This window comes from Theropithecus gelada, chromosome 8 (genome assembly GCF_003255815.1).
Source record: "Theropithecus gelada isolate Dixy chromosome 8, Tgel_1.0, whole genome shotgun sequence".
Taxonomy (NCBI): domain Eukaryota; kingdom Metazoa; phylum Chordata; class Mammalia; order Primates; family Cercopithecidae; genus Theropithecus; species Theropithecus gelada.
Window position 1 is genome coordinate 69,479,482 of NC_037676.1, and position 27,234 is coordinate 69,506,715.

The 27,234-nt window shown below is 40.8% G+C and overlaps 2 protein-coding genes across 8 annotated transcripts in view; one reads left to right on the plus strand and one right to left on the minus strand.

Moving 5' to 3' along the window:
• The window catches only part of CSPP1 (centrosome and spindle pole associated protein 1), a 130,332-nt gene extending 128,877 nt beyond the window's left edge, over positions 1–1,455 (plus strand). For 6 of the 7 annotated variants that reach the window (XM_025395256.1, XM_025395259.1, XM_025395260.1 and 3 more), the window contains one exon: positions 620–1,455. In XM_025395256.1, the coding sequence (XP_025251041.1) occupies positions 620–831 (212 nt within the window). In that variant the 3' untranslated portion in view covers positions 832–1,455. The remainder of the gene's footprint in view (positions 1–619) is intronic. The other variant, XM_025395257.1, reaches the window with a different exon arrangement.
• A 1,365-nt stretch (positions 1,456–2,820) lies between these two features.
• Positions 2,821–27,234, minus strand: part of ARFGEF1 (ADP ribosylation factor guanine nucleotide exchange factor 1) — a 144,865-nt gene continuing 120,451 nt past the window's right edge. The window contains exons 30-39 of the mRNA XM_025395254.1: positions 24,830–24,959; positions 23,104–23,239; positions 22,883–23,021; positions 21,700–21,772; positions 16,593–16,725; positions 9,813–9,952; positions 8,238–8,406; positions 6,622–6,760; positions 5,555–5,672; positions 2,821–4,272 (exon numbers count right to left, since the gene is read on the minus strand). Of these exons, the coding sequence (XP_025251039.1) occupies positions 4,108–4,272; positions 5,555–5,672; positions 6,622–6,760; positions 8,238–8,406; positions 9,813–9,952; positions 16,593–16,725; positions 21,700–21,772; positions 22,883–23,021; positions 23,104–23,239; positions 24,830–24,959 (1,342 nt within the window). The 3' untranslated portion in view covers positions 2,821–4,107. The remainder of the gene's footprint in view (positions 4,273–5,554; positions 5,673–6,621; positions 6,761–8,237; positions 8,407–9,812; positions 9,953–16,592; positions 16,726–21,699; positions 21,773–22,882; positions 23,022–23,103; positions 23,240–24,829; positions 24,960–27,234) is intronic.

A 27,234-nucleotide genomic window follows, 5' to 3' on the forward strand; every position in this document is an offset into this window, starting at 1 on the left:
AAAAAAAAAAAAAAAAAAAGAAAAAGAAAAAAAGAATATGACATCACAGGGTAGGAAGACAGATTTTCCTATTACTATACCTAATAATAAGAAACACAGAAGTTGAGTACAAATTCAGTTAAAGAATGAAACACATTAAGAGCTACCTCTTCATTGACTGGACATGGCCTTCTTAGATTAGATGTTTTAAGAATGGAAGTAATCTCATTGCAACTAGTGTTTTCCCAAAATAACTTAATTTCCTTATAGCAGTGTTGTAGGTTGAAGAGTATTCCCCAAACCTTGCTTAAAAAAAAAAAAAAATTATGTGTAGCCATTAGGCTTCTCCTGAGGTAACAGTTACAAAATAAAACTACCTACATTCCTCCTGTTGACTTTGGTGGAGAGGTGTCGCTGATATACTTAGAATCCCTCTGGTTGCTAGTGCCATGGATTCAGCTTACTCAGTTGATCATTTTTTGTTTTACAAAATTGACGCCTTTGTGGGCCTGCTCTCCTCCCTCTAAAATACGGTGGGGTGAGTCTAACCAAAACAGAGTTCAGGACATGACATTGTGGGGAAATGCCGAGTTGTCCTGCCTGCCTGTTACCTGAGTCACATGTCCCTTGCCTCCTGTAGATGATGAGAGTTCACTGGTTGACCCTGATGACATCATGAAACACATAGGGGATGACGGATCAAACTCTGTAGCAACTGAGCCCTGGCTCCGCCCTGGCACTTCAGAAACACTGAAACGCTTCATGGCAGAGCAGCTGAACCAGGAGCAGCAGCAGGTTCCTGGAAAACCAGGCACTTTCACTTGGCAGGGCCTGTCGACTGCACATGGTTAAAATAAACCTGTATTGGACCCAGTAGTGCCTTTTAAGGTGAAAGGAATGGTAAATCTGTACCTTCAATAATATGTCCTACTTTTGGCCCCTACCTGAAAGTTACTTTTTTTCCATCTGTATATAAAATTATGATGTATATTGTGTACATAAATATAAGGCCATGATTATTGATTTATATAATAGAATTGTATAGAATTATTTTTGCACAATTTTGTCATAAATTAGGGTGGTAATGAACTGAACTACTGTATGTGCGTATGTTGAATTCTGCTTGTCATTAAGGTGAATAAGTGTCTTAACCGTCCTGTAAAACCAGACTCCCCTTTGTTACATGCACATTTTCCATTGTTACCTCCATGCAAAAGAATTTAGTAGGTACATCTATTGTAGCTGTGATTATTCCAGTTTCTGTGTGACACAATCAGATGTCCTATTTCATGTTATTTGTAGCTACTGATACAGAAATGAAGGGAACTGTAATTGCTTGTATTCTTGTAAGCCATACATTAAATGTTACACCTTTCTGCTTCTATTTTTATTCCAATGAAGGCATTTAAGTTACTAATTTATATAACTACTTCTTGATACAAATAAATTTTTATTTTAATTACTAAAATCTTTTTATTTTAACTACTGTGGAGCTTTCTAGACTAGTTTTCTGGAGGCTGAACAGAGGTGGGGACACCCGGGAGTCAAGGACAGAGAGACTGGAGTCGTCTTCTTGTTCCACCACCATGGAACCTTGGATAAGTGAGTCCATGTGAGTTTTCTAATCACTCAGTAACTGATACTTTTTTAAAAAAAGGAGTCATTCAAATTATGAAATTCTGACTCAGATTAGAATCTTCACAACCATGACAGCTGAGAACATCCCCAGGCACTGCTTCTGCAATACATCCTCTGATGTAATTAATGGTAGACAATATCAGACAAATTACTGATATTTTGAGTTTTGGCTAGTTGTAAATTTTATATTTGATTTTCTAATTTTAGGACCATCGTTTGCTTTACTAGTAAAGATTTGTTCTGTTGTCATCTGAAAGAAAGAAGAAAGCCTCTGACTCTTCTAGGGGAAGAGTCCTAATACTACACCATTAAATAATCAACTGCCAGGTTGTGTGGAACACTTACCCTCGCACAGCAAGGTCACAGTGGCTCCCAGCTCTAGCATCCAGCTGGGCTTGAACAGAGCTGTCTTAGGGGTAACAAATACGGCACACTTACAAATGCATTGTTCAGTAACTGTTCATTATCTAAGAGAGGTGTGAAAGCAAAGATGACTGAATACTTTTCCTCTTTAACACAACCATGTTAGATGATATTGACACGTTCCATTTTTGTTTAATGCCATGTACCACACAACTTCAACTGACTCCTAAAACACACAATATTGCAAACTGTGCTGAAGAGAACTTTAGCTGTTTTCAGCACTCAAGTAGTGTAGCCTGATGCTAGGTTATTAATATATAAAATATTAATATGCAAAATATCAAAAGATTTTCGGGCTGGATATGGTGGCTCACGCCTATAATCCCAGCACTTTGGGAGGCTGAGTTGGGAGGATCACTTCAGGTCCAAGAGTTTGAGACCAGTCTGGGCAATATAGTGAGATCCTGTCTCTACAAAAAAAATGTTTTTTAATTAGCCAAGTGTAGTGTTGTGTGCCTATAGTCCTCACTACTGGGGAGGGTGGAGTGTGAGAATCACGTGAGCCCCGCTTGAGGCTACAGTGAGCTGTGATCATACCACTGTGCTCCAACCTGGACAACAGAGTGAGATCCAGTCTCTAATAGATACATAAAAATTTTAAAAACTGCCTTAAAAATAAATATTCTATGGTTAAGTACAGTGTGAAGGAGGATCTAATGCTGGAAGCTGGAAAGAAAATACCAGAACCAAATAATACTGAATTTGTAGTTCTGGCTGAAAATGTCTTTTCCATAGTAGTTTGGCCTTAACAGAAAAGAATCAATGAAACATGGGGGTGGGTTATAGAGGTTTTGATTGCACTGATGAAATATTTCAAAAACTTTATTGACCTATAACCTGATTAGAATATGCCAGATGAGAATCAATATTGTACAGAAAGTTGTACAGAATTTTTTACATAGAAAACTTTACATCTGTACCATATACATTTTATCCGTCTGAAAAAATTTTCTACATCCACTGTTAATACGGAATGCTTGACAATCTTGTCTTTTAACCATCAGAGCACAATTCACAGTATGAATACATTTCCAGTAAATCTAACCTCCGCAAACCATGCCAGATTTGTTATTTTAATATATTCAACATTAAATTCTGTACATAGAGTAAAATCTACATCAAGCCCCACCACCCAAAAGAAAATGACAGCAATCTGGATTCATTTTGCAGTGATTCAAGTTTTGGTCCATAAAGGATCATTCTATTTTAATGGCTCATCTTTAAAAGCCCTAAGAGAAATATGTGACAGGTAGTTACTGTCAGTAGGGATATTTTCTACCTTTTTTTCCCTGTTGTTGAAGTGTCAGCCACAACAGCTTCTGGGCATGTTAAAGCCTCAAAATCACCACCCACCAAAAAGGGCCAAACTAAAAATCCCCACAAAATAAAAAAGAAAGTTCCACCCAAATGTTTAGTGCATTTGACAAAATATTATGGGTATTTAGCAAATGAATAAGAAAATAAAGAAAGAAAACAGTGCAGGAAGAACTATATAATGTTTAAGATTTTTATATTACAGACCTGCATCTCTGTACATTTTTCACAGGATGATTACCAGTATCTCAGATAGCCTGAGTGTGCAAAAATCTTCAGAATAAGAATACCATAGTTGCTAAATATCTTTTACCATGAACAATAATTTCTTCTTCTCTCCCCACTCCCCAATTATAAACATTTTATCCTTCAAAATACAGCTCTCCTGAGTTGTACTTCTTGTAGAAGTTCAATCTTTACATCTATAGTTCTTTGGGTAAGTTTCACTTCCACACCTGCCAAAAACATGTGGGGCTTTTCCTGCCGTGGAAGACAAGGAAGGACCCGTGAGCATGAGCTGACACTGTTTAAACAGGCTTTCTGCTCAACATGAGGCCAACATAACACACAAAATCCGCCCGTACTAAAAGGGACTGGAGTGTTGAAAGTTTGAATAAGAGTTCTAAGCATCTTTACCAGTAACTCTCAGACACTGCAATCCGGAGGAATCGTTTTTCAGGTAGGAAACCTCAGCTCCAGCGTCCTTTTAAAGAGCGGAGGGATGTAAACGCCAACAAAAATATTAAGTTCCCATCATTGCTTGTTTATTCCAAGTTCCTGTTCAGGTGGTTGTGATATCTGAAAAACTACTCCGATTCGCAGAAAAAATCTTCTAAGAACAGCACGAAGTTCAGGAATCAAGTCAAATTGCATAATTTCACATAAGAGAGGGTAGTAGAATGATGCATGAGCTTTAAACTGCAGGGAAAATGAATTTCTCCATTAGCAGTGATTGCAAACTCCAGAGCCTCAAACTGCCTAGAGTCAAACTACTCTGGGGCTCGAATACGGGAGCCAGGAAAGCAGCGTCCACAGCAGGCAGTGACTGTGGGTTGTGGAACTTAGAAAAACTCACTTCATACAAACACTACTCACTTACATATCCTTACTTTGAAAAACATTTGCCTGTATATCTTTGACAAACTTTTAGTAATTTAGCACTGTTTTTCCTGGGCAATAAGCAAAATAAAACAACTGAGTACAAACTAGAGTTGAGTTTTTATAAGCTATGGGTTACTGAAATTTTATCTTTTGCTACATAACAATTTTAAGTTTTGGGGAAAAATCTAAACAGTTCTTCAGGCAAAGCTACATACGTTTCACATGTACAGTTCAATTGCTATATACTTCGGCTGTATCTTCACAGTAGTTCCTTCATCTCTGAACTCTAGTCTGCAGCCTCCTTTCCTACCCCTGTGCCCCTCCAGATCCAGAGAAGCAGTGAGACATGTTATGGCAAAAAAAAGTCAGCTGTGGAGTAACAGAGGCTGGAGTTTAGAACCCTTGGCCTTTCAAGTACTGGGCCACATCACTAGGCATTTTTAAACCTATTCTAGGGTCACAGCAAAGCAACCTGTTACCTTATATGTGAGCTGTAAGTTGCTATTTTTTTGTAAGAGTAGAATGTACATTTTTGAAAACCTTTAAATATGCACTTATATTTACAGTCATGTGTGTATTTTATCTTTATTTCTACTGGTTCAAAATTCTTATATGAGGCCCATTCACTAGGGACTCTGGGTTACCTGGAACCACTAAATATGCCAAAGGAACAGCTGCAGCCCGGAGCACAGGCCCAGGAACCAGATGTATTCTTGAGTAGCAGGCAGAGTGCAAGGTCATGAGGTAGTTGGACAGCAGTTTTCAAAATGGGGAAAAGGGAGAGACTCCTGGGGTCACAATGGGAATTTCAATGTTGAGGGAACCCAGGAACTTGTCGAGGTATCCCAAGGGATTCTGATCCCTCACCTACTGAATCCCCTAGAGAACTGCTAATTAGTGAACAAAGCTGGGTAAGAGGGAGAAAAGCGAGGACTGAGGAAGATACAGCAAGGCCACTGGTGGTTTTGCACAAGCAGCAGTGCAGCGTGGGCACTGCTTGATTCGGCTCTGAGAGCTCTTGCACGGCGACTCTGGGACCCAGCATCCCGACGTGAATCGGGCTAGAACTGTTGGGCTGGATTCGAAGCCTCATACTTACCCTATTATCGCTTATCTTTAGAACTTTAGTTAGAAACAAAAGCAGTAAGTTAGTCCAGGCTTCCCGATGACTTTCTGATGTTAGAGTGAGGAAGTAACTTAGCGCTTCACTGCAGACACTGCAAAAGAAAAGGCTTCCTTTAATGTTACTTGTATATCTACTGGTCCCCATATTCACTGAGAAAGAGCAATCATGAACATAGTAGTGAATAGGAACTGTTCAAGAACATGTTAGATCCTATCTGTTTACATTAGCTGGAGTGTCAACATAAACATGCTTTTCAAATTGGGAAGAAAACCAAACATGTTAAAAGAAGCCATTGTAACTTACCAGGAAACCCACATTTTCCTAATTTTCTAAGTTTCTTTCAATTCAAAGCTGCTGTGTGGCAGGTGGCACATATGAAGCTTAGTTTCAAGAGACCTGGGCTGGAATCTGAGGCGACTCCTCTCTTCACTGACCCTTGTGCGGACCTAGATCACAAGGCCCTGCGGGGCCTTAATCAACCAGTCTTGTCAATCAAATGGGATAACAGAGACCAGGTGACCCCTTAAAATTCTAAAATGTATTTAATTGGCCTCAGAACATCTATTCCTTAAGTAGATGTAATACAATGCAGATGGTAGTATTCTTTCTGAATGGCATGTTTCATTCTTAGCCTGAGTTTACATGTTAGTTATCTTAAAGTAAAAGAGTAAAAAAAGTAATACTAAGAAAAACTCCAAATATTTTTTCCAAAGTAAATGCAGGCAGGCAAGTTTTCACTTTCACAAATGATTGTTCTGTAAAAATGGGACTATCTTAGGACACTAAAAAGGCCTATAAATGACATAGTTCACAGTTTTAAAACAGAAAACCTCCTTTGTCCTGCATGTTAGACATGATTTGGCCACGTCACTAAAGCACATTCATCTCTAAGACTGAATTTAAGTTTTACAATTGCTCTGTGGAATAGGGGCATCCAGGCCCCAAAGGCTCAGCTCTCAGCATGGTCCCACCGGTGCCCCTTTCCTGCCCGGCACCACGTGGCTACCTGGTCAGAGATGGAAATCAGTCAAGAGTCTTACTTCAAAAGCCTCTGCTGGACCTCCTCCCAGGCACTAACGCGGCTCTCATCCATGTACATCCGGAATAGAATGCGCAGCCCACAGGCCAGGCTGCTGGTCTCCTGCTTTAGAAGGTTGGGCTTGGATTTGCCTTTGAATCCTGCAGAAAGGGGAAGTTTCTGGGATTAGTTTGGGAAGGCATCTTATGTAAAGGTGAAGCAGCCCATATGGAAGCACATTTTGTTTGTGCTCAGCCATCAGCATCTGCTGCTTACAAAGCGGAGCCACAGCAGCCTGATGTGAAGATGATTTCCACGTCCAGGATTCCCTCCCTATTCGCGTTGGGGATATGAGATATAAAATAACTTGTGGCCTGGGAAGGTGGAGCCCTTCACATGAAACTGCACTCGAATCCCCAAAGCTGTAGAAGGGGCTCTGTGCTCTGCCTGCACGAGGGCGCTCAGATAAACAGGGGCAACCTCCAGGAGGTGAGAACTGCTCTGTCAGAGGTCTGATGGGTCCAGTGTGTGTGGACACAAGGAGGGTCTATCAGCTCAGCAGGAACAGGCCCAGTGGAATGGTGGCAACAACTTGGGTAGGAAAAAAGGGGAAAAATAAGTACAGACTACTCTTTCCAGAAGTTAGGCTGTAAAGGGAAGAAGAATGCCACAGCTGTTTTAAATAAACAAACATAAGCACCAAACCCTTTTGATACAGAGTTTGATGTTCAGTAACTATCAGCCCCCTTCTTTTTCTCTGCCTTATTCTGCTGCCCCTCATCCTCCCAGCACTGTTTGGCACCTAATAATTACATTTCTTTCTTTTTTTAAGAGATGGGGTCTCACTGTGCTGCCCAGGCTGGAGGGGAGCAGTGTGATCATGGCTCACCGCAGCCTCAAACTCCTGGGCTCAAGTGATCCTCCCACTTCAGCCTCCCGAGTAGCTGGGATTACAGGTATGCGATACCATGCCCCGCTAATTTTTAATTTCTTGTAGAGACAGGGTCTATGTTGGCCAGGGTGGTCTCAAACTTCTGGCCCCAAGCAATCCCCCCACCTCAACCACCCGAGTAGCCAGAACCACAGGCATGAGTCACTGCACCTGGCTCTATTTCTTAAATTAAAAAATTAACAATGCCACTTTGGTTTATAATAAAAGCTTATTTTTTGTTTAAAATGTCTAACTTATTCTACAACAAATATAACTCACATCCCAATAAATTCACCTTCACTCTGAACTTCAGCCATTCCCAGTAAACAGAGAAGCCATTCAAATACACATGCCAGGTTTTGTGTGTGTGACTTTTACACATTTATTTCCTAATGAAAGGACAGCTTTTATCATGTCAGTTAGTATCAATAAGAAGGTCCAGGTTGGGTAAACAAGATGAAAGAACAATATAAGTCAAATAATAGACCAAGGGGGGAAAAATTCACCCAAGTAGTTATCTGGCTTACTGCAGACCAGAAAAGGGCCTGGTTGTGAGATTACCTTACTACTGTTAAGGTCAGAGTATACAAGTACACATAGTGACATGCAGATACCTACAGTAGACAGTCAATGAGTTCTGATACCTGTATGTATCTGTCCCACATCCATCAACAGTAAACATTAAATGTGAGGCGTGCATAGCTTACCTGCTTTCCACAGGGCAGTCCTCTGTTCGTTGTTGGAATTAAATGCTTTTGCAAATCTATGTGACTCTAATAAGCAGTCCAGTAGCTTAAAAAGTTGTTGTGATGTTAAAAAGCGGTACATTCCTTGGTCTTGAGTATCAACTCGAACATCAAAGTCCACCGCATCTCTCTTTGAAAAACAAACCACCCCAGCATATACACACAGTCACAATATTTTAGTTAATTTACAACTCAATGCTCCCCAAAGACCAGTTTCACAAGAAAGCCACAGATACTCAGCTTCATCTAACCTAACAAAGTAAGGGACGGTCCATCTTCCGTTACACATCCTCGTCCCCAAGCACCGCCTCCCATCAGTCCAGACCCTCCTGGACTCCCAACTCCCTGGCCCTGTGCTCCTCAGCCCCTCAAGTCCTCCCTTCTCAACTGCTATGGAGTCCATACATCATGATTTTAATTATTCTCTTTCACAACCCCTCCTCTTCCTTTTGGTAACTGGCTGGCAAAACGGCCGTGTGGTCATGTGTGACTAGAGAAAGCAGACTGGTTTTTCTCTAAACTAGTGGGCTTGGTGCTGGCCCAGCCCTTGGCAGACCTTGGCCTAGGCCACGTTCCTGGCCAACCAGCTCACGTTTTCACTTCTCAAGTAGCTAAAACATTCTTCCAAATCTCACATGGTAGATGACTTTTCTTCCCATCTCAGTGAGAAACCAGAAGCTGGCAAAGGTGGTCTCTCACAAGCTCCCACCCCAAATGTACCAGACTTCCTGCATCCATAACCCATCCCCCAGCCCTCCCCCTGCCACCACATGGGAACTATCTGGGCTTCTGCCCCCGGTGATTCCCACTCTGTATGAAGTACTATCTCCACTCACTCAAAAACATGGCCCTAGCAATTGCCCCTCTCTTGCCTACAGTCAGTTTTTCTCTCCCTACTGGAAAGCTCTTACCAGTGAACACACTGCCATATCACCAATCTGGAGAACAAAACATAGCAAACCCCTCACACTCCAGCTATCACATTTCTCTGTGCCTTTATAGCAAAACTTCTTAACAGAGTACTGGCTGAGTCCACATTCTCTCTTTCTCTCTCTTCCCATTACAATTATGCTTTTGTCCTCAATTTAACATTTAACACATTGTTAAGGTTCCAAAGTCCTCCAAATAGTTAGAAGGCAGTTCTCAAGAGTAGTATCACTTGACCTATCCAGAGCATTTAACAGTGACTGATCACATGCTGCTTCTTAAAACATTTTCTTCATCTGACCTCCCAGACAACTGACACCTGCTTCCCCGTGCCTCCCCATGCCTCATGGATTCTCGTCCTCAGTCTCTGCTAGCTGCCTCCTCTCCAGAAGCTGTAGAGGACAAGGTTCCTAGTGCTCAGTTGCTGACCCTCCTCCCTGCTCTAGCTAACCTTACTACCTTGTGATGGGATCCAGTCTCATGGTTTAAAAGGACATCTGCATGAGGAAGGCCCCACAAATTAATTCTCTAGCCTAACTCTACAGCCCAGACTGCTATAGCTAACTTCCTACTTACACAAAAAAAGCAGCTGTCCTCCTATCTCCTTACCTGCGCTGCAGCTAAGTTTTCCGCATCTTCTTTCTTACTTGTGGCTGGGAAGAAGACAATGTTGTCGATAGTCTGGATGAGTTCCAGCTGCACAACACATTTAATCAACAGGGCAGCAAACAATTTTTGTTCTGGAAATTCTGTGAGGAAACCCCCCCCAATGCACATGCAAACAAAAAATTATTTTGAATTCTTTGTAATTTCCATGACATTACAGTGCTAAGGAAACATTAATATGTATTCACACATCACACTGAGAAGGACATACTGCTTTTGCACATAGGCATTACTCAGTAAAAGTTTAACTGATATTTAGAAAAGCCTTAGAAAAGTAATTTTTAAAATAAAAGTGCCCTACATAATTTAGAACAAGCTTGTCCAACCCACAGCCTGTATGTGGCCCAGGACAGCTTTGAATGCAGCCCAACACAAATTCATAAACTTTCTTAAAACATTATGAGATTTTTTTTTTCTTAGCTCACTACTATTTTTCATAGTAGAAAGAAACAAGGATTGTAAGTGGCCCAGCATTGGAGCCATTGCCCCAGGACTGCCTAGTAGAAAGCCCCCTTTGGGCAGTTGTCTGCCTCCTGGAAAGCTTCCTGCCAAAACTGCCCCTGAGAATCTGGGATGGAGGTGTGGCCATGTGGTCTGGGTCCCCTGGGGCCATACATGTTAGTGTATTTTATGAGTGGTCCAAGTCAATTCTTCCAGTGTGGCTCAGGGAAGCCAAAACAATGAACACCCCTGATTTAGAACAGTAATATATTCAAGATGTTCCCGCTACACATTTTTTTTAATTCAAGTTATTTTTAACGAAAATGTAACAAATAGATAAAAACCTAAAACTGAAATATCAACTGTAAACCCAAGTCTGACCTTTGAAAACAGGGAATAAAGGGGCTGGGCACGGTGGCTCATGCCTGTAATCCCAGCACTCTGGGAAGCCAAGACAGAGCTGGATCACCTGAGGTCAGGAGTTCAAGACCAGCCTGGCCAACATGATGAAACCCCATCTCTACAAAGCTACAAAAAAATTTGCCAGGCATGATTGTGCACACTCGTAATCCCAGCTACTCTGGAGGCTGAGGCAGGAGAATCGCTGGAACCCGGGAGGCGGAGGCTGCAGTGAATCAAGATCACACCAGCGCACTCCAGCCTGGGCAAGAGAGAGAGAGAGACTCTGTCTCAAAAATAAATAAATTAATTGAAATTTAAAAAAAAGAAAATAGGTTACATGAAAACTTGTAGACATAAGAAAATAACAGAACAGATCAATGTGAGACAGGAAGTGAGGGCAGCCAAGACTCCGGATTAACCTATGCAATACTGTGGTTTGGCCACAGCACATGTTTTATTTGGATCCAGATTTGTAGCTGTGACTGAAATTACCTCTTATTTTCAAAGACATCCATCAGCAAAGAAGTCTATAAAAAAATTAAGCTGGGGCCAGGTGCAATGGCTCATGCCTGTAATCCCAGCACTTTGGGAGGCCAAGGCGGGTGGACTGCCTGAGGTCAGAAGTTCGAGACCAGGTTGGCCAACATGGTGAAACCCCATCTCTACTAAAAATACGAAAATTAGCCGGGCTTGGTGGCGTGCGCCTGTAATCCCAGCTACTCGGGAGGCTGAGGAAGAACTGCTTGAACCCAGGAGGCAGAGGTTGCAGTGAGCCGAGATCACACCACTGCACTCCAGCCTGGGCGACAGAGCCAGATTTTGTCTTTAAAAAAAAAAAAAAAAAAGTTAAGCTGAACACATTACTTCAAAAGTAACCAAACTGCAAAGTAACAAAAGTGCCACCCACGTTCCCCTCATCAGCTACACACAACCGCATCCCTCTATCCTGAACACATTTGTTCAACAGGGCGCTTCTGATAGTTCGCTGGCCCATGTGGACACACTCATGGGAGTGCTCCCCTTGTCTGACCACGCCAGCTAAGTAGCTAATCCAATGCAGCAGCACAAGGTTAGAAAAGAGGACTCAACTCCCGAGATGCTGCTGCCACACCGCCCAGGGGACCCAGACACACGGCCACACCTCCATCCCAGATTCTCAGGGGCAGCTTTGGCAGGAAGCTTTTCCAGGAGGCAGACAACTGCCCAAAGGGAGCTTTCTACTAGGCAGTCCTGGGGCAATGGCTCCAATGCTGGGCGACTTACAATCCCTGTTTCTTTCTAGTATGAAAAACATTTTTACTACAAATTCCCTTTTCTGGCACTAATGTGTGGAAGACAAATTCATGTTTTAGGGATTTTGAGGGGTAGAAAAATAACTTACTTAAATTTATTCTTATTGAGATCATTAATGAAGGTTCCTTTCCAGATACTGTTCATAAATGCTGTTCTATTTAACGTTTAGTTCTTAGTACTAGATCACAAATTAAAAAAGCAAAACAAAGAAACCTGTAAGTCCTATGGTTATCTCTTCCTCTTAAATCTTGTCTTCTTAGTCCTTTATTACAGTGACAGCGGCATGAGCAGTCATCCATTCACTCTCTCATTCAAGTGAGAAAACATCTCAGTCCCAGGGGGCAAGAGACTCCTAGCAGGACCTGGACTCCAGAAGGGACTTAGTGGTAGATGGAGGTCTTAGGAGACCTATTTTCATCAGCTCCAACGTGAGCTGCTCAGGGGTATTAAGAGCTTCCAGCAGGGACCCAAACAGTTCTAGTGACCCCAAGAATTTGGCAGATAAGGCTGTACTCTGAACAGCAATGCCAAGCCTCTTCACAGTTTCTCGTGCCCTTTGAGACCTGGACAAGGATCCTAACTATAGTTTCACTAGCAAGGACCAGGAGCACATTTGATGACAGTATCTATTTGGACAAATTTTAGTCCTGACAAGGCCTGACACTGCCAGGGTTGTATTAGTCAACCATTTCATTGTCCACACAACAGAGAGCAAAGCTAAGCAGATTTTAACTATGTGGGACTGCAGGTACTGAATCAACTCGACAGAGCAGTGGTGCAGAAAGAATGAGGCTGGTCTGTGCTGTGATTCTTTTCACTGAGTTGGAGAGTCAGATGCAGGGGCCTCCTCATCCAACAGGAGAACCACAACCTATCCACCAAGGAAAAGGGCTCATGGGAGCACGGTGGCCGCTTGTTCTTCCTCCAGCTCTAACTGTTCTGAGTCAACAGTTACAGGATGAACCTTGCCTAAAAGTCTTCCAGGGGAGTGAGAGTGGAATGTCTGGCCTAAGGATGCAGTCTGACCCCACAGCTCACAGTGGCAGGAAAGCAGAACCCTTGCCCCAGGAAAAAGGATAGTCCCAGAGTAGCCAAGTGCACACTTTCCACTATGTGAAGACCAAGTCCTGCCCTCACAAAGTTAAGTGTGTTTAAATTCAGTCTTGAGGCTGAGAGCGAGAAAAGCCACTTACTATTCTTTCCTCTTGGCCTTTCTTGGTGCAGACTGAAGCTGCAAAGGACTCCTACATGAAAGATTCTGTTCTTTGGGGAACAGGAATGAAAAATGAAACTGGGCCACTCACTACCACCTGTTTACCCTTTAAGAAATTAGCAAAATACAGTGACTGAAGATAGAAGCTCCTTTCAAGTAGGATATGATAATAAAGCCTGTCTTCTCTCAAGAACTGTAAGCACCTAGGATTAAAAAATTCCCTGAATAAAATTAAATCAAAATGGATCAACGACCTAAATCAAAGAGCTAAAAGAATAAAACTTCATAGGCCAGGCACAGTGGCTCACGCCTCTAATCCCAGCACTTTGGGAGGCTGGGCAGGTGGATCACTTGAGGTCCAGAGTTCGAGACCAGCCTGGCCAACATGGCAAAACCCCATCTCTACTAAAAATCCAAAAATTAGCCAGGTGTGGTGGCCCGTGCCTGTAATCCCAGCCACTCAGGAGGCTGAGGCAGGAGAATCGCTTGAATCCAGGAGGTGGAAGTTGCAGTGAGCCCAGATCGAACCACTGTACTCCAGCCTGAGTGACAGAGTGAGACTCAAAAAAAAAAAAAAAACTTCATAGAAGACAACATTGGGGGAAATGCTGATGACCTTGGATTTTGACAATGATACCAAAGGCATAACTAACAAAAGAAAACAAAAATTGGACTTCATCAAAATTTAAAAACAGGCAAAGGACATGAATACAAATTTCTCCAAATAAGATATACAAATGGCCAACAAGCATATGAAAAGATGCTTAACATCACTAATCATTACGGAAATGCCAGTCAAAACCACAATGAGGTACAACTGCTCACCCACTAGAATGGTTATCATTTAACAACAACAAAAAAGGTATTGGCAAAGATGTGGAAAAACTGGAATTGCTGGAGGGAATGTAAAATGGTGCAGCCACTGGTTATAGAAAATTACTTGGTGTTTCCTCAAGAAGTTAAACATAGAATTACCCTACAAGCTAGCAATTCCACTCCTAGGCAGATAACGCAAAAGAACTGAAAACAGGTATTCAAATGATATTTGTACACAACAGTTTGCCGCAGCACTATTCATGACAACTGCAGGTGAAACAAATACAAACATCCATCATCAGACAAATGGATAAACAAAATGTAGTCTATACATTCGGTGGACTATTACTTAGTAATAAAAAGGAATGAATTATTGATTCATGCTACAACATGATGAGTCTTGAAAACATTGTGAGAGAAGACAGACACAAAAGGTTATATTTTGTATGATTCCATTTTTTATATGAAATATGCAGAATAGGCAATTCACAAACACAGGTAATTAGTGGCTGCCAGGGGCTGGGGAAGGGGAGAAGAGGGAGTGGTTGTGTAACAGTTATGGGGCGGGGGGGCTCCCTTTAGGAGTGATGAAAATGCTTTGGATCTAGATAGAGGTGGTGGCTGTGAATGTACTTAATACCACTGAATTATTCACTTGTATATTGTTATTTGTTATGTAAATTTCACCTCAGGTTTTAAAAAGTTCTCAAAGCTGTCCTGTTCTCCTCTAAGGAGGCTGTGGTCTTTTCTAGGTGTTGTAATTTTCCTTCAGCAAATGAAACCGAATCAATCCAGTAAAAAAGTAAAGGGTTCCTCTTTTTTGTGAAAAGGTGAGGGGAGGAATACAGGTGACCTGGGGATCCCTGTATGGAGACAGGGGTGTGGGCAGCAGTGAGGGAAATTGGCACAGGCCGACTAAGGTTAGGGAGCATTGTGGAGAAAAGGGTTGCTCCTTAAAAAGTAGGGTGCTCCTGCCGGGAACGGTGGCTCATGCCTGTAATCCCAGCACTTTGGGAGGCCAAGGCAGGTGGATCACGAGGTCAGGAGATCGAGACCATCCTGGCTAACATGGTGAAACCCTGTCTCTACCAAAAAATAAAAAACAAATTAGTCGGACGTGGTGGCGGGCACCTGTAGTTCCAGCTACTCGGGAGGCTGAGGTAGGAGAATGGCATGAACCCGGGAGGTGGAGCTTGCAGTGAGTCGAGATTGCACCACTACACTCCAGCCTGGGTGACAGAGCGAGACTCTGTCTCAAAACAACAACAACAACAACAACAAAAGTAGGGTGCTACTGGCCAGATGCTGTGGCACAAGCCTGTAATCCCAGCATGTTGGGAAGCTGAGGCAGGCAGATGGCCTGAGCTCAGGAGTTCAAGACCAGCCTGGGCAACATGGCAAAACCTTGTCCCTACAAAAAAATATAAAAAATAAGCTGGGCATGATGAGGCATGCCTGTAGTCCCAGTTACTCAAGAGGCTCGCTTGGGCCTAGGAGGTTGAGGTTGCAGTGAACCGAGATCACACTCCAGCGTGGGTGACAGAGTAAGACTCTGTCTGGAAAAACAACAACAACAACAACAAAAACAAGTTGGGTGCTCCTGCTTAGAAAGCAACAGTCCCTCACTACTTCCCCTTGCAGATGGGTAGAGGAAGGCATGTTAGGCCCTACTTCTACAGACAGAACATGAGGTTGGTTGGCATGCAGAAGGGGGTGGAGAGAGGACTCAGGTGCTCGTTGGTGGAAAAAGCGGACATTTCAGGTATCAGCAGAGTTCTTGACCTTCTGCCAGAGGGCATCCATCTATCAGAGGATGTCCAAATTAGGGTAAGCACAGTAAAGAAGTGATGACACGGCCAGGCGTGGTGGCTCACGCCTGTAATCCCAGCACTTTGGGAGGCTGAGGCGGGTGGATCACGAGGTCAGGAGTTCGAGACCAGCCTTGCCAACATGGTGAAACCCCGTCTCTACTAAATCTACAAAAATTAGCTGGGGGTGATGGCCGGCACCTGTAATCCCAGCTACTCAGGAGGCTGAGGCAGGAGAATTGTTTGAACCTGGGAGGCAGAGGTTGCAGTGAGCACCACTGCACTCCAGCTTAGGCGACAGGGTGAGACTCCGTTTCAAAAAAAAAAAAAAAAAAGTGGTCGGGCATGGTGGCTCACATCTGTAATCCCAGCACTTTGGGAGGCCGAGGTGGGCAGATCACGAGGTCAGGAGTTCAAGACCAGCCTGGCCAATATGGTGAAACCCCGTCTCTACTAAAAATACAAAAATTAGCCGGGCGTGGTGGTGCGTGCCTTGGTCCTAGCTACTCAGAGGAGGCTGAGGCAGAAGAATCACTTAAACCTGGGAGGCGGAGCTTGCAGTGAGCTGTGATGGCACCACTGCACTCCAGACTGGGCGACAGAGTGAGACTCCCTCTCAAAAATAAATAAATAAAAAAAAAGAAGTGATGACACAATTATAGTATATGCTTGTTAATGATAAAAAACCAAAAATGTTAACCCTTTCCTACATAAAACACAAATTTATTTTTATTTAGAGAAATAACTCACTTGCTGTAGATTTAATTTTGCTGACTTCTTCATTAACAGCAGAGGCAGAAACCAGTGGTGCTTGCGGTCTGTTATCCACAGACCTTGGTTGAACAGAATCATGAATATCTACAGACTTCTGTGATATTGTATCCTAATAAATAAAAAAAATCATTATAAGTATGGTTAATAAAGTTTATGTGTGAAAATATTTTCTAAAATGCTATTTTAAAAACTTATGTCCCTATGAAAATGATTACATTACAGTTACAACACAATGAGAAAATTATTTAAAAGTACCTGTACATACAGAAAAGTTGACTTTCTGACCCTCATTGGGCTCAGGTCTTAAAGCATCCAACAGCAACAGATATAAATACAAAACTTCAAAGTGTAGAGAAACTGGTCAGCAACACCCACAAGTGTTCATAAAATCTAAACAGACACTTTTTGCAGGGGTAAATTTAGAAAAGGATCTTCTGTCACCCATGGACCCAGGGACTAGAAAGGTCAATGTGAAGGTGACTATCTAGGAGCGTCGTATCATGAAGAGAAACTGGACCCTGGAGTCCAATAGACCTACACAAGAATTAGGCTCCAGTAATATTTATTTACTTTTCTGAGATAGGAGTTTCGCTCCTGTTGCCCAGGCTGGAGTGCAATGGCGCAATCTCGAATCGCCGCGACCTCTACCTCCTGGGTTCAAGCGATTCTCTTGCCTCAACCTCCCCAGTAGCTGGGATTATAGGTATGCGCCACCATGCCCAGCTACTTTTTGTAGTTTTAGTAGAGAGGGGGTTTCACCATGTTGGTCATGCTGGTCTCCAACTCCCAACCTCAGGTGATCTGCCCGCCTCGGCCTCCCAAAGTGTTGGGATTACAGGCGTGAGCCACCACGCCCAGCCACAGGTTCCAGTATTATTAAGAGTGTAACCTTGGAAAAATGATTAATTTCCTGAGGTGAGGTTTTCTGATCTAAGAAGAAATGACATACTTTCCTTGCAGGTTGTTAAGAACTAGAGATAATAAATCCAAAACACTAGCAGCACAGTGTTGGGCAATAAATGGCAGCTGACCCTACCACTCCTCGAGCTTTCTTTCATTATAAAGGTACAGCATACTCAAGAGATGAGAGAACCTGGTTTCAGGAGGAGTGCTTAGCTCTTGTTGTTCTGACATAACAGTCCCAGCCTGCAGCAACCTTACCTGCTATGTGAAAGGAAGATGGGCCTGTGTTACCAGAAATAGTAATAATCAGAACAATACGTTAGCTTGGACTTCTGTATTTTAAGGAAGAAATTACTCAGTTCTCAGAATTAAAAATGTGTTATCTTACTGAAGATAAATGAAAGCACTAGTTTTTAAATATTTTTGGTCACTGGCCCTCTTGAACAGTCTGATGATTTCTAAAATGTTCTCTCCAGAAAACTAAACCTGCACAAAAACTAGGTCACAAAATTAGGGATTTAAAAACCTTGCTCTGTTTTAGAGGAATTTTTGGATGTTAGGTATATTGTTTTCTCAATTTTTCTCACTAACCAATGTAAATGAGGAGAATTTTTGGGACGTCCTAAGTAATAACCGGGTCTGTGCTGAACGGACGTCAGCACAAGAGTCACGGAGCAACACGGGCCCAGTACAGACGTCCCAGTTCTCAAGGGCAGTTCAGAATGGTACTTTTCTGTGAAATCTGCTTTAACTGTTGGCAATTTGTTAAGAAAGTTAAAAGTTGTGAGGAACAAATCTGGTCAGTGGGCATTAGTTTGTTACTTTACAGCCTCCTGGCTTTAAAATTCAAAGGTATTATTGGGAGAACAGTACAAATTTGAAAAGACCTGTAGATTACTGTTTCAAGGATAATTTTTTGATTGTCAGGGATAAGTAGGCATTATATTTACAAATTACTTTCAGAAAATTGTGTGTGTGTGGAGGCGGAAAATTTTCAGAAAATTGTGTGTGTGGGGGAGGCGGGGTAGCAAGATAAAAAGAGGGAGGAAAGCAGGAGTTGGTAAAAACAAATGTAAAATAACATTTGGAGAAACTTGGTGTAATGATTACTTTTGTGTCAATTTGGCTAGGACACAATACCAATATCCTATGTACTTAAGCCAGATACTTAAGTCAAATGAGTAACAATTAATTCAATTAAACACTATTCCAGGTGTTGAGCTGAAGGTATCTTATAGATGTGGTTAACATCTATAGTCAGTTCACTTTAAGGATATTATCTTCAATAATCTAGATGGTCCTTATCCAATAAGTTGAAGGCCTTCAAAACTGAGCAAAATAGGTTTTCCTGGGGAAGAAATTCCGCCTGTGAACTGCAGCTTCAGCACCTGCCCAAGGCTTACCAGCCTGCCTGCCTGTCCTACAAAATTTCAAACCTGCCAGCCTCCACAATCACATAGGCCAGTTCCTTAAATCTATCTATATATATCTCTACTGTTGGGTTTTGTTTCTCTGGCCCTGATAAAGATTTTGATACTATGAAATGGAATGTGGCTGTAACAAACACCTAAAAATGTGGAAGTGGCTTTGGAACTGGGCAATGGTAGAAGCTGGAAGAGTTCTGAGACACATGATACAAAACACCTAGATTGCCCTGAAGAGACTGTTGGTAGAAATATGGATGTCAAATGTGGTTCTGGTGAGGACCCACAAGGGAGTGCAATGTGTGAGAGAAAGCTTCTACCATCTTAGAGAAGACATGTATGGCCATCAAACAGATTATTGGTACAAATAAGAATGTTAAAAGGTACTTCTGGTGAGGTCTTAGAAGGAAATCAAGAACATGGGATTAGATACTAATAGAAAGGTGATCCTTGTTGTAAAGTGGCAGAAAGCCTGGCTGAATTGTTGGGTGGAAAGCAGAATTCTAAGTGATGACATGTAGTGGAGATTTCCAAGCAAAGTGTTGAAGGCGTGGCCTGGTTTGTCCTTGCTGTTTATAGTACAATGCAAGAACAAGATATATTGATGAAAGAACTGTTAAGCAAAAAGAAACTGCCACTTGATGATTTGAGAGGATCTTGGCCTATCCACATGGAAAAGGACGCTACAATTAGGAAATGAATTGTTAGGAAAGCATGCTTTGGAGAGAAGGCCAAGGCTATAATAGCTGAACGACTTTTTGCCAAAGAGATTAGGTATATATCTAGTGGATCCAATCAACCATCTCAGCAGAAGCCAGGAACATAACAGGACTATCCAGAAAGATGTATGGATCACCCTCTTGTTTAATGGCATGGTTTCTCTTAACACATACAGAAGACTCACAAGGATTTTGAGAATGATATACCAGCAGACATATGGCCAGCCTAGAATGAAAGGGACAGAAACAATAAAAGGAAGGGAGGCTGACTTCTAGGATTCTACAGGCAGAAAATGGGTCAACAGAGCTGCAAACGTGCTAACCTTTAAGAAAAAGAAGAACAACCGATAGTGTAGGGCTCAGGCCCAAAGAAGTAAGCCATGGCCCCAGAAGGCAGAATATTAAGCCACACAGCATTATTCTCAGGCTTTAAAACTCAACAGAATTGTCCCTGCTAAGTTTCAACCTTGCTTAGGACTGGTGATCCTTTGTTCCTTCCAATTTCTCCTTTTTGCAATGAGAATGTCTATCTTATGCTTGTCCCACTACTGTATTTTAAAAGTTACTTTACCTATTTTCTAGGTTCACAGGTCCACAGATGGAGATGAATTCTGCCCCAGAATAGATCACACTCAAGAGTGTCATCCATCCTTAATGTAGATGTCTGAGATGATCAGATTAGGGACTTCCGATGGTATTTATATGGGATTTTGGACATAGTATTGATGCTGTAATGAGTTTAGACTTTTGGGGACCTTAGAATGGGGTGACCATCTTTTGCCAATGGGATGGACATGAATTTTTAGGTGTCAGTGGGTAGACCACAGTAGGATGAATATTGGCCCCTAAAAGGTATGTCTAAGTTCTGACCCCTGATACCTGCAAATGTTACCTTACTTGGAAATAAGGTCTTTTCAGATGTAATTAAGGATCTTGAGATGAGATCATCCTGGATTTCAGGTAAACCCTAAATCCAATGACTAACGTCTTCATAAAACAAAAAGGAGAGGTAGAGATTTAATTCACACACAGTGAAGAAGATTATGGATAGATGGTGGCAGAGATTGGAGTGATATGTGAACAAGCCAAATAATGCCAAAGGTTGTCAACAGCCACCAGAAGCTGGAAGAAGCTAGTAAGGATTTTCCTTTAGAGCCTTTGGAGGGAATGTGGCCCTGCTAACTCCTTGATTTAGGACCTGTGGTCTTTAGAACCATGAGACAGTAGGTTTCTATAGTTTTAAGCCACCAAGTTTGTGGTAATTTTTTATGGTAGACCTAGGAAACCAATACACTGGGTGAAGTGAATATTAGAATTCTTTGTACTGTTTTGTGTTACTTTTCTATAAGGTGAAATTATATAAAAATAAAAAGTTTAAATACTATCCAACAATATCTTCAGCTTTGCATGGAGATAGCTACGTAATATGGTATCTTTCTCTCGCAACCCTTAAAAAATCATTTTACTCGATGTCCTATATTTAAAAATAATTTAAAATACTCCCTTCATGGCACTTAACAGAGACACATATTAACTGTCTGTGAAACTGACCACAGAACTAACTTCACAATTCTGGACAGCAAATTTATACCATCTTCTTAAAAGAGACGAATGCATCGCAATGATATGAATGTTTGTGTTCCCTCCTAAATTCATAATGAAACTGAATCCCCAATGCAACAGTATCAAGAGGTAGAGATTTTAGGAGGGGAGTAGGCCATGAGAATTAGTGCCTTAAAAAACGGCTGGAGGGAACTATCTAGGCCCCTTTCTGTCCCTCCTTCTTCTACCATGTGAGAATGCAGCTACGAGGTGCCATCTTGGAAGCAGAGAGCAGCTCTCACCAGACACCTGATCGTACAATTCCCAACCTTCGTAATTGTGAAAAAATAAATTTCTATTTATAAGTAATCTAGTTTCAGATATTTTTTTAATAGTAGGAATGGATTGAGACACTTACATGTAAGACTTTGACCCATAATAAAATTACTCATCACAAATAACTAATTTCAATATACTTTACTGATTAAAACTTACCAATGGCTTTTCACTTACAGGAGATGGAGGTGGGGGGGCAGTTTCTCCAGAAGTGGGCCGCCAGGTCAAGAGCCTTTAAGATACCAAAACCACATCAATCACTAGGGGGCTGTGCCACATGCCACATCCAGCATATTTTGAAATGGGCCCAAGAAAGTAACAAGAACATACCAACTACACAGTCCATCTTTGACTACTGCTAAGAGCAATTTCCTAAAAAAAATCTAGTAAAAAGTTTAAACATGTACTTTTAGAAAAAAATTAAGTGGCATTTAATATAATTAAAAGGGTAACATAGTCACCAGTTTTACATTAAAAAAAACACTTTCTGATAAGTTTTAAAAATTTTAAACCTCCTTTCCCTAAGTATTAATATCAAATATTTTCCAAAGTAAGAGACTTCTCAAAAAAAAAAATTCATAAAACTGGCCAGGTGTGGTGGCTCATGCCTGTAATCCCAGCACTCTGGGAGGCCGAGGTGGGTGGATCACCTGAACTTGGGAGTTCGAGACCACCTGACCAACGTGGAGAAACCCCATCTCTACTAAAAATACAAAATTAGCCGGGCATGGTGGTGTATGCCTGTAATCCCAGCTACCTGGGGAGACTGAGGCAGGAGAATCGCTTGAACCCAAAGGCGGAGGTGTGGTGAGCTGAGATCGCGCCATTGCACCCCAGTCTGGGAAACAAGAATGAAACTCCATCTCAAAAAAAAAAAAAAAAAAACCCTGCCTCACTATAATTCCATTTCACACTCATCCCTTAGAGAAAAATGACAAGCTGTTATAAAATATGAAATATGTGTAAATACATTTTCCTTAGATTATTAAAAGATCAGTAACAGAAACAGGCTGAGATTTTTTTTTTCCCAATTCAAAACCACTGCTTGGTTTGATCTGAATAAATAAAATCTTATAAAAGTCAGCGGAATCACTTCACTATGTCCCAAATTTTGGATAACTAGACTAAAGGTTTTGGTTTACAAATAGTTTAATTCATGTATTTGTTATAGTTTATAGCAGTTTGGTTTGTAATAAATCTAAATCCATATAAGAGTAAGACAAGCTTAAAAGGATTTCTGTTATGAGAAATCAGTAGTTACTATCAAACTTTTAATCACTAGTCACTCTCCAACTCATTCAATATACAAATATAAATGTAAAGTTGTATAAAATCTTCTTACGCATGTGGGATTGTGGTTTTGAAGATATCCAGTGTGCAGTTGCAAGTTTTATCCCAGATTTCTAGGGTAAATTTTTCACCATTCAGAATAACAACATTCTCTAAACAGTTTGTACCAGATCGTGCTAACTGCTCATTGTCTAGGAAAGAAAAGAGCAATTCATTTATATATTACCAGGGTCACATTTAACACTTTGTGTCACATATCTGGTACAGACCTACCTTGCTGCACACACCAGTAGAGCTGAGCAAAAATATCATCCAAAAGTACATCACTGAGTACTTCTAAATACTGAGTGAATACATCACAGATTGCATAAAGTGCATGATTGCAAGTTGTTGTCATCCATTCAGCTTTCTGGGGAAAAAAGTCGTTAATGAACATCATGCCATTAATCAACTACTATGATTTAAAAAGATATACATATATATATACACATATATATATAAATGTTTTCATATTTAAAATGTAAGGCTGTCAGTGTTCCTTTTAGACCACTGAATTCCCTCTAGAACGTTACATTCACCTTAACTTAAAATCTGGTATCTATTGCTCCTCATTATCCCATAACCATCTATGCATACAATAATTTAACTATTTTTGGCACTATCTGTTTTGATTATTTAAAAAAACCATCACTGTATCATCTTGATATTAACATTATGATTTTTCAAAGTGCATGAATAGCAACAGCCGGCCTTGCTCTAGACCATGACAGAACATGAAAGGGAAATAAGGAGGTAAGAATTTGTCCAAATGGGGTTAGCATAGGTTTAAAATAAAAATGACTTTCCTGAAGTATGGTTATCTGAAAACACCATTAAAAAAAGGGCTATACAAAATAAGTGTAATTTATTTTTTCAAACCCATAAAAAATAATCACAGAAGTCTGCATTTAACACTGCTGTATGGAACAAAAGGGGAAAATATGAAGCTCTCTTGACACGTTTCCTAAAATGTATATTGTAACTGGTTCATAGTAAAATATGTTGAAATAAATAAAATTTACTTTGTATTCCTTACTTTTTACATAAAAAAGAAGTCTCTATATAATACTAAAGAAAGTTATTGGCCAGGCGCGGTGGCTCAAGCCTGTAATCCCAGCACTTTGGGAGACTGAGACGGGAGGATCACGAGGTCAGGAGATGGAGACCATCCTGGCTAACACGGTGAAACCCTGTCTCTACTAAAAAAATACAAAAAACTAGCCGGGCGAGGTGGCAGGCGTCTGTGGTCCCAGCTACTCGGGAGGCTGAGGCAGGAGAATGGCATAAACCTGGGAGGCGGAGCCACAGCACTCCAGCCTGGGCAACAGAGCAAGACTCCGTCTCAAAAAAAAAAAAAAAAAAGAAAGAAAGTTACTGATGTTTTATAGTTTTGACTGTCGAAACGAGGAAAAGAAATGGAAAAGTCAGAAAAACACTAAAAACAAAACAGAACAAAAAAATCAATTCATTAATTCAGTTCTATCCCCCACATAGCATTCTTTTTTTTTTTTTTTCGAGACGGAGTTTCGCTGGTCACCCAGGCTGGAGTGCAGTGGCCCGATCTCAGCTCATGGCAACCTCCACCTCCCGGGTTCAAACGATTCTCCTGCCTCAGCCTCCCAAGTAGCTGGGACTACAGGCACCTGCCACCACACCCGGATAATTTTTGTATTTTTAGTAGAGATGGGGTTTCACCATGTTGGTGAGGCTGGTCTCAAACTCCTGACCTCAGACGATCCACACGCCTTGGCCTTCCAAAGCACTGGGATTACAGGCGTGAGCCACTGTGCCCAGCCAGTGTTCTTATTTATAAAGACATAGTATTATATTCTCATGCCTTAAAGAAAAATTTTCTAGGAATTCTCTTCTGTACTTAATTTGAAACACTAAAATGTATTGATGGTAATATTGAGGATTTTTTAACTTGACTAAGCTAAATGAAAATTGTGTATCCTCTTACCTCTGTCTGTTGTTCTGGCAATTTCATATTGTCAAAGATTCGGAAAACAATTCTAAATAAATCCTGCCACCAGTGTTTCTCATAAGTGTGGCCATATGTTTTCATTATTTCAAACATTACTGTTAAACCCCTAAAATGACAAAACACAATTAGAAAGCTGTAATACAAAAAAGCATACTCCTCCTAAAACAGTTTTTATAGTTCACAAAGCTACTAAAACCAGAAAGCTTAAAACTAGTCTGAAATTAACACACGACACTGGGTTTTAAAAAAGTTAAGTTGTAAGAACAACAGGTTCCTTTAGGATATATCATTCAGGAAAAAAAAGTCTCCAAAGGTCTTGGTCGTAAACTTTTTAATTTTACTTTTCCTTTACTCTTACCTCACCATTGCAGCATTTAAAAACTGTAAATGGAATTACAGATTGAAAACGATAATTGTTTGAGTGAATATTAATTTTGTGGTACTACAGCCAAAAAAGAAAATACATACATAGCAGTCTAAGAACAAAACAAAAGTTGGATTTTGGAAAATCTTTTTCAAAGAACTATGGGGATTTTCACCCAATACTAGAAGCCTTATTCATGCAACATCCCCAAACAAAAGGATTTACAAAACAAATCCACTAAGGGGTCTTTCTGTGTTTCATTTCTTGCTATATCCCAGGCACACAGCAGTGCTCATTGCCTGGAAGGCAAACAATAAATATTTGCTAAATAAATTGCTTAGCATCACATTGAGTAGCTTTTGTGTAAGTGTTAAAACTGAAACTCAAAACTTTCTTCTTCATTCCTTCCTGTTTCTTGAAATAATACTTTTATGTAACCATTAGAAACTTTAATCTTTTCTCTATTTGTTGCTTTTTCTGGGAAAACACAGGCATCCTCCAATTTAGAAATGGCTTATGTTTCCAAAAGTTTGAGAGTAAAACAGAACAAAATTTTCTTTGAAAGGCTCTCATAAGGACTGGAATAGAGCTGAACTCATTTGCTGTTATGCTATCCCCAAACCTAGTAGATGGCTCATACATAGTAGGTTCTCAACAAGTTTTTGTTAAATGAATGTGTAAAATAACATTACAATACTTCAGACCTACAGTAAATTCACACTGGTCTATTGGATCCCTAAGATATCTAATATGTAATACTAGCAATGGTAAAGAAACCATAGTAAAGAAACTCCTGGCAAAGAAACTCTTCCACAGGGGACGCCTGTCAGAGTTCCATCACTGATGCTAAACCCACAGTTCCCTCCTTGCGATGGAACAAGGCTCCCTCATCCTCCATCTGCTGAGCTCTGTATCGATGCCCTCCCACTCCAAGTAACAGGATGCTGCCTCTCATGGCTGGGAGTAAGTGGATATGGGCAATCCTGTTTTTTCCAGGGCCCAAAGTAAACACAGAGATCAATTGTTTCCAAGGATTTTTAATGTGGAAAATGTCTTTTTTTTTTTTAAAGCAATACTTAAATAGTTGGTGTAGGGAAAAATAATACAGTCATGTGCCACATAAGGACATTTCAGTCAACAATGAACTGCACATAAGCCAGTGGTCCCCTAAGATTATAATAGAGCTGTAAAGTTCCAATTGTCTTGTGACATTGTAGTTGTAGCTTTCATTGATCGTAGGGCAACACTTTACTCACATGTTTATGGTGATACTGGTGTAAACAAACCTACTGCACTGCCAGTCATATAATGATAAACAATTTTGTTAATGATTAATTTACTACACCTCTCATCATTATTTGCAAGTGTACTCCTTGTACTTACACATTTTTAAAAAGTTAATTGGAAAACAGCCTCAGGCAGGTACTTCAGTAGGTATTCTGGAAGAAGTCATTGTTATCATAGGAGATGACGGCTCCTTATGTGTTACTTCCCCTGAAGTAACACATCTTCCAGTGGGGTAAGACGTGGGGATGGAAGACAGTGACACTGATGATCCTGACTCTGTATAGGCCTAGGTTAATGTGTGTGTCTATGTCTTAGTTTTTAACAAAAGAGTCTAAAAAGTAAAAAATAAAAATAGAAATAGAAAAAAGCTTATAGAATAAAGATATAAAGAAAATATTTTTGTACAGCTGTACAATGTGTTTTAAGCTAAATGTTAATATAAGAGTCATGTTTTTTAAAATTTTAAAAATTATAAAGCAAAAAACTTACAGTAAGCTATGGTTAGTTTTTTACTGGAGAAAAACATCTTTTCATAAATTTAGAGTAGCCTAAGTTTAGTGTTTATAGTCTACAGTAGTGCATAGTAATGTCCTAGGCCTCCTTTGCGTTCACTCCCCACTCACTCACTGACTCACCCAGAACAATTTCCAGTCCAGTGAGTTCCATTCATGGTAAGTGCCCTATACAGGTTTTATCTTTTATGTCATGTTTTTACTGTACCATTTCTTTT